At 39.5% G+C, this 7,910-nt stretch overlaps 2 protein-coding genes across 2 annotated transcripts; one reads left to right on the top strand and one right to left on the bottom strand.

The window, feature by feature from the left end:
* The first annotated feature begins 386 nt into the window (after nucleotides 1-386).
* On the top strand, nucleotides 387-3,040 carry LOC147386700 (FT-interacting protein 1-like). Its single transcript, XM_086422956.1, has one exon. The coding sequence runs from the start codon at nucleotides 387-389 to the stop codon at nucleotides 2,781-2,783; it is 2,397 nt and encodes a 798-aa protein (XP_086279082.1). The 3' UTR covers nucleotides 2,784-3,040.
* On the bottom strand, nucleotides 2,954-5,478 carry SLO1 (SLOW GROWTH 1). Its single transcript, XM_086422957.1, has one exon. It carries the CDS (start codon nucleotides 5,427-5,429, stop codon nucleotides 3,405-3,407), a length of 2,025 nt encoding a protein of 674 aa, XP_086279083.1. The 5' UTR covers nucleotides 5,430-5,478; the 3' UTR covers nucleotides 2,954-3,404.
* Nucleotides 5,479-7,910: the final 2,432 nt, after the last annotated feature.

Here is a 7,910-nt window from a genome sequence, read left to right as displayed (position 1 = left end):
AGCTTCGGATTTCTTGAAGGATCGTGAAGTTGGTTGTGCATGTAGAAGACATCCATGTTTGTACGACAAACAACAAAGAATGGTCATCCAAACCACTTGCAGAAGTCGAGCTTTCAACGATACCAAGAGCCTCCATTCCCATATAATCAAGCTCTTCATCTAAGTCGTTCCTTTGTCGCAGTTTTCTTAAAAAGGTAAGAATTCATGGCTCAAGTATATATATTTAAAAAGAATGAAACTTTACAATAGTACCATATTAGAACAGAAGTAGTTTCTCTTGTATAATTAATGTTACTATGTCATGAACTAATGCTTATGCTACTCTGCAGTAGCTGAAACTGTTTTGGTGCAAACCATCAAAGTGAAGGGCAAAAGTGTCATTCATCATGAACCAGACCAACCCACAAGCCCATCCCAACCAAGAAGATTTCCAATTGAAGAACACAAGCCCACAACTTGGAGAACGATGGCCAAACGGAGGAGTCCGAGGTGGAGGAGGCTGGATGACGGGAGACAAATTCACGAGCACGTACGACCTTGTTGAACAAATGTACTATTTGTATGTTCGAGTGGTCAAAGCCAAAGAACTACCCACCAATGTGATCACCGGAAGTTGCGATCCATACGCAGAGGTGAAACTCGGGAACTATAAAGGGACGACAAGGCACTTTGAGAAGAAGACCAACCCGGAGTGGAATGAAGTTTTCGCTTTCTCCAAAGACAAGATTCAATCATCGACGTTAGAGGTTTTCATAAGAGAGAGAGAAATGGTGGGGAGAGATGATTATCTTGGGAAAGTGGTATTCGACTTGCATGAGGTGCCAACTCGGGTGCCACCTGACAGCCCGTTAGCACCACAGTGGTATAGGCTCGAGGACCGGCGGGGAGAGGGAAAGGTGAGAGGTGAGATCATGTTAGCTGTTTGGATGGGAACACAGGCCGATGAAGCCTTTCCAGAGGCTTGGCACTCCTATGCATCTTCCATACATGGAGAGGGAGTGTTCAATATTAGATCTAAGGTCTATGTCTCACCCAAATTGTGGTACCTTAGGGTTAACGTGATTGAAGCTCAAGACGTACAACCGAATGACAAAAGCCGTCTCCCAGAGGCCTTTGTGAAGGCTCAGGTTGGTAGCCAAGTGCTGAAAACAAAGCTATGCCCGACACGCACCACAAGCCCACTTTGGAACGAAGATCTTGTCTTTGTAGTGGCAGAACCCTTTGAAGAACAATTGGTCCTCACGGTTGAGGATCGAGTGCACCAATCGAAAGACGAGGTTCTCGGGAAGATAAGTTTGCCACTCAACTTGTTCGAAAAACGCTTGGACCACCGGCCAGTTGATACCCGTTGGTTCAACCTCGAAAAATTTGGGTTTGGTATCTTGGAAGCCGATAAGAGGAAGGAACACCAATTTGCAAGCAGAGTCCACCTAAGAGTGTGTCTCGAAGGGGGTTATCATGTACTTGATGAATCAACTTTGTACATAAGCGATCAACGCCCAACTGCACGACAACTATGGAAGCAACCATTTGGTATATTGGAAGTAGGTATCCTTGGTGCACAAGGATTGCTTCCAATGAAGATGAAGGATGGAAGAGGTACAACAGATGCTTATTGTGTAGCGAGGTATGGACAGAAGTGGGTACGAACGAGAACCATGATCGACAGCTTTAGTCCTAAATGGAATGAGCAATACACATGGGAGGTGTATGACCCGTGCACAGTGATCACATTAGGAGTATTCGATAATTGCCACTTGGGTGCCAGCGAAAAACCAGGTGGTGGTGGTGGCTCTGCAAAAGACTCGAGGATCGGAAAGGTGAGAATTCGACTATCAACACTACAAACTGATAAGATTTACACACACTCGTACCCACTCCTTGTTTTGCACCCATCAGGGGTGAAGAAGATGGGGGATCTCCAGTTGGCTGTGCGTTTCACGTGTCTGTCTCTCGCTAACATGATATACCTCTATGGTCATCCACTACTACCGAAGATGCATTATCTCCACCCCTTCACAGTTAACCAATTAGACAGCCTAAGATACCAAGCGATGAGCATAGTAGCGGCGAGGCTAGCACGGGCTGAACCGCCACTTAGGAAAGAGGTTGTCGAGTACATGTTGGACGTCGATTCTCACATGTGGAGTATGAGAAGAAGTAAAGCTAACTTCTTTAGGATAATGTCGTTACTGTCAGGTGTCATCGCCGTCAGTAGATGGTTCGATGATGTGTGTAATTGGAAGAACCCAATCACGTCGGTGTTAGTTCATGTTCTGTTCTTGATATTGATTTGGTACCCCGAACTAATACTTCCGACAATCTTTCTGTATATGTTCCTTATTGGCATATGGAACTATAGGTTCCGACCAAGGCACCCACCACACATGGACACTAGACTTTCATGGGCCGAGGCAGTCCACCCGGATGAGATGGACGAAGAGTTTGATACTTTCCCGACGTCGAAGCCCCAAGACATAGTACGAATGCGGTATGATAGGCTTAGAAGTGTCGCGGGAAGGATTCAGACCGTGGTGGGAGATATGGCAACACAAGGGGAGAGATTCCAGTCTTTGCTCAGCTGGAGAGATCCAAGAGCAAGTAGTCTGTTCATTGTGTTTTGTCTTTGTGCAGCTGTGGTGCTGTATGTGACACCATTCAGAGCAATGGCTTTAATTGCTGGCCTATACATGCTTCGTCACCCCAGATTTCGTAGTAAGTTGCCTTCTGTGCCCAGCAATTTCTTCAAGAGATTGCCTGCGAAAACCGACAGCATGTTATGAGAATAATACAGGAGAGGTCTTCAACGTTCCCTATTTTAAGTCAAGTACAAATGGTTTCATGGTTTTAATTTAATTTCCTTATTGCTCTATTCCTTTGAAGAGATGTCTGTATAAAGTATCTCATTGTAATAATTTGTTTCATTGAACTATGGTATATTCTTACGGGTTCTTCTCCCATAAAAATCCAATTAGTCATACATGAGATAATTAAATGAAGGAAACCAAAATATATAAGATGAAAATGCATCCTTTTACAACTCTTGTATAAGTTATCCTGATGAGAGAATCATCGTCTATAATTCAACTTTCATGAAGAGACGATTCCCGATGCCCAATCATTTGGAGTGGTTCTTTGTTCGATAATTTTCCGGGCTCTGTCGATTTAGTTCCATGGACATGGTGACACCGCAACATTGGGGAATCAGGGCAACGGGACAGATGTCCCACCAATATCAACTAGATTGGTGTGGTTTGAATGAATTGTCCTCCTTCATTCAATTGTATAGTCATAACATCATAAATTCCTACACAAGGCCCTTCATATGGTGACTTACACTTTGAGGCCTCTGCATTTGTTGGGCTTTACAAACTCTATTTGACAGGAAAGACTAAAGGAGCAAGCTATCTGCATACATTCAGTTGAGAAACACTAGGGATGTAACCAACTATTTCTAATTGCCTTGTCAATTGTATCAAACACTCATAAATTTCTTGGGATTTTGGGTGTGATTTTTCTCTAACTATAAATTCATGAACAAAACCATTCACTTCTATGGAACTACAACCAGGAGTCTTCTCTACTCCTCTTTCCTTCATCATCATCCTCACCTTCCTAGCTTTATCCCACATTTTCGCTTCCAAGTACATATTTGCAAGCAACACATAAATCCCACTGTCACGAGGGTCCAACTCAAGAAGTTTCGACGCTACATGTTCCCCTATTTCAACATTACCATGAATCCTACAAGCAAAGAACAATGCCCCCCATACCACGGCATCAGGCTTCATGGGCATCCTTTCGATTAGCCGTTCCGCTTCATCCAAGAGGCCGGCCCTACCAAGAAGATCCACCATGCATGAATAATGTTTAATTTTGGGTGAAATCTTGAATTTCGAGCTCATTAGTGCAAAAAATCGTTGACCTTCATCAACTAAGCCTGCGTGACAACAAGCCGATAAGACCCCAATGAAGGTGACTTCGTCTGGCACCAAGTCAATACTGATCATCTCCAAGAAGAAAGATATGGCATCGTGAGCGTGACCGTTAAGAGCCAAACCACCAATCATGGCTGTCCAAGTCAAAGCATTCCGCCCGGGCATCTCCCGAAACACTTGAAGTGCCTTTTTGATGTTCCCGCACTTCGCATACATGTCAACTAGAGCCGTTCCTAAAGTAACATTTATAGAAAAATTGTGTTTATCAATATAATGATGAACCCATTTCCCTATATCGAGTGCTCCAAGTTGCGAGCACGCAGACAACAAACTAACCATCGTAACTTTGTCGGGTTTTATATTCATGGCTTGCATTTCATGAAATAAAGCAAGAGCATCTTTGGCACGCTTGCATTGCACATAACCCGCAATTAAGGCATTCCATGGAACAACATCTCGTTCCGGCATCTCATCAAAAAGCTTCCGAGCATCACTCAAGAAGCCAAACTTCGCATAACCCACAAGCATCGTAGTCCACGAAACCATGGTTCTCTTAGTCATCTTGTTGAACAAAATTTGTGCTGGCTCTAGACTCCCACACTTCACATACATGTCCATTAGTGCATTACTAAGCGGAATTGTTAATTTCAGTCCGTTTTCTTCAATGTATCGTTGAAACTCTCGTCCAAGATGCAAATCTTCCATTTGGGCACATGATGAAACTACCCCAATCATCGTCACCTCATCGGGTTTAACATACTCCAATTCCATATCTCGAAAAAGCCTTAGCGCTTCACTAGGTCGTCCACTCCGAACATAACCATTTATAATGGAATTCCAAGAAACCAAATCTCTCAAACAACTTACATCGAACAACCGGCGTGCAACCTCCACTTCTCCACATTCTACCAACATATGAATCATCGCATTGTGAACGAAAATATCCGAATCAAAACCCAATTCCACGATATGAACAAAAATCTCATAACCGATCCCAATTACTGAAAACTGAGCACAAGATTTGAGTAAGATTGGGTAGGTGTAATTGTCAGGTCGGGATCCCCCACTTTGTAACATTTGCTTGTATAGCATTATTGCTTCTTTAGGATTTACCCTCTCGGAATACCCCCTAATGGCTATATTCCATGAAAATGTGTTTGGGTTTTGGGTGTTGTTTATAATTGTTCTACAATATTCAAGACTACCCGATTCCGAGATTGAACAAAAGGCAATGAGACGGCTCAAAGCGAACCCATCAAGGATTAGACCTGTTACGGTCATTTGAGATTGAATTTGTTTCAATTGGTTCATAGATTTGCATTTTTCAAGGAGAGAGAGGAGGGGGTGTGAAAGAACAAGGCTGTGGGTTGTGTTCCAATTGGGTTTTTCTTTGTGTGGTAGGAGAGTATGGAGATGAGAAAACAGTGCAGTTGAGAAAGATTTGGGAATTAAACGTAAAGGCCTATGGCTGATGAGAAAGAGAAGGATCATCAGGTATATGTAGCCGTTAATTTGAATTTTGAAGAAGATTGATGGGAGAGTGAGGGGTGGGAAGGAACGGAAGTTTGAGCTTTCATATAAGAAAATCCTGATCCTGTAGGACAGGGAGTTGTATAGCTAACCAACTCCATGATCATTTTGTTCTGATTTTGACATACTGCTTCATGTCTCGGTGATATTCCCTTTTGAGCTTAGTCTTCTATGATAAACTAATAAAAAATTACCTAAGTGCCCTCATCTTCAACCTTTGACTAAAAGAAGTCCTTGATTGTTCTTTCAAAAACACTATCCTCAAGCTCTTCAATATTTATGGAAAATTATTTTTAATCCATCCAACATCATCTTCAATCCATCTTTTTCAACCTCATCTTAAACATTTGTAGAAGATTAGATACCTTAGTGTTTTCAAATTGTTGACATGAGATATCTAGCAACAAGAAAAAGGAAAATGATTAATGAATAGAGGAACTTCCAAGCATATTATGATCTCAAATAAGCCTTTATTAATGGAATGCATCTCATTCTTTTGATGAATCATTTCTTTAGACAGGAGAAGATTATGTAAACACTTACTCAAAATCTCACGTATCAAATTTCATTGTGGAAGAATCACTCCTTGACCTAGGTTTTCTTTGATAGACTAACATAATGATCTAAATGCCTCCGTCTTAATTTTGTAGCTAATTTTCTCTCCAAAACCAATCATTCTTGAACCTTAGGGTAAAGTTGTATTTTTTTTTTACCCTCCTCTTCGACCTTAAGATCTTATCAATTCAACCATGAACCTCAAGAGCAAGATGGAATTTCAAGAGAAGGCAATGATCAAGGAATTTTTTTTTATAGAAAACTAAAGTATTTCTGTAGAACATTGAAGATGAAATTGAATAGGTTAAAAATAATTTACCTAAGATGTTAACAATTTGAAGATAAAAGATTTTTAGAGATTTATTGTACCTTTTGTTCAACCGAAAGATTCTATCTCATTCAAACTTCAAGAAGATTTTTGGAGGAAAAGAATGGGACTTTGGGTATATAAAAAAAAATCAAGAACTTTTTATAATACATTAAAGATTTGAAGATGACATTTTTAGGAGAAAAATCAAGGGATTTTGATTAGAGGTCAAAGAAAAAGGCATTTATATCATTTTATAATGCATTGTGATAATCTGACTTACTCACATGGCATATGTAATCGACACCCTTGACGTGACATGTTTGGGAACTGTTGATCTGCACTCCTTGAGGTATAGAACTCTACTTTCCCATAAAAAACTACAGTTATATATCTTGAGGAATGCAAATCTACGATTCCCGAACATGTCATGCTAGGGTCGTCGATTGAATATGTCATGTGGGTAAGTCAGATTATCACTACTCCTGTATAATGGTCTTTTAGACAAATCCTAGGTCGGGCACGTCACATGGGAAACTTTAATATTAACTGTGGATATCTCTAACATTAAGCCAAAAAGTTGAGGGACATGTCTAAATGACTCTTGTAATAATTATGATGTCCACTTGACTGTTTGCTATTATTTAATGGCATAATAGCTTTAATGGCATATCTGGGCTCTTTATGGGAGTAGAGATTTGCCGCTACCAAAGGAAGGTGCCTAGCTTTTATTTAAGAAATAGTAGCTATTAAAAAGTAAAAGTATTTGTTGGGTGGAAAGGAAAATAATAAAAGAGTCTAACTTTGAAGAGGATAGGCCACTTCAAAAATTTGAAGAAACCCTCCTCAGTATAAGACACATGGCATTTTGAATTTATTTCACATCTTCACATTTCAACCAAAATTTGGAATACCTCTTTGGGAATACCATGTGTAATTCAATAGAGAGGGTTTCTTCAAAATGTTGAAGTAGCACGCTTGCTTCAAAGTTTTTTCCAAAAAAAAGGTGGGACAAGTAAAGGGGTAGTGTCATAAATTTTACTTTTAATCTAGTAGTAAAGTGCACGTGGAATATTGTAAAATGACTATATAAAAAAATTGTGCAAAGTCTCATTAATTTTGTTTTTTGAATCATAATTATTTTTTCAGACATCAAAATAAGATGGAGTTGAAATCATACGTCATTCTTTTTTTCCCTTACAACGATTACATGTAATTAGTTAAATTATTTATTCTGTATGAAATATGATTTATATTTGTATCTACTAAACATAATAATATATAATATCTTTACTATCATAATGAGAAAAGGTAGAGTAGAAGTGGCTAGACATCAAAATTTAAGTTGCCATAAATGCCCCCACTTTTATATTTAAATTTAATATAATCAGGGTTGTTTCGATTAAAATTCAAGATTATTGCTACTTGCATGTTGTATAATCTTCAAAAATCCTTTAGTTAATATCTTAAATTAAAAATAAGCCCTTTTAATATATGTGCATTTGCACATGCCACCTTCTAATGTAAAATTTAAAAAATGATAAATCTCAATTGAAAAGTCATAATAGATGTGATAATGA

This window comes from Akebia trifoliata, chromosome 14 (genome assembly GCF_017979445.1).
Source record: "Akebia trifoliata isolate Shusen 1 chromosome 14, ASM1797944v1, whole genome shotgun sequence".
Taxonomy (NCBI): domain Eukaryota; kingdom Viridiplantae; phylum Streptophyta; class Magnoliopsida; order Ranunculales; family Lardizabalaceae; genus Akebia; species Akebia trifoliata.
Note: the sequence above shows the minus strand (reverse complement) of the source record. Positions and strands in the feature narration are given on the sequence as shown.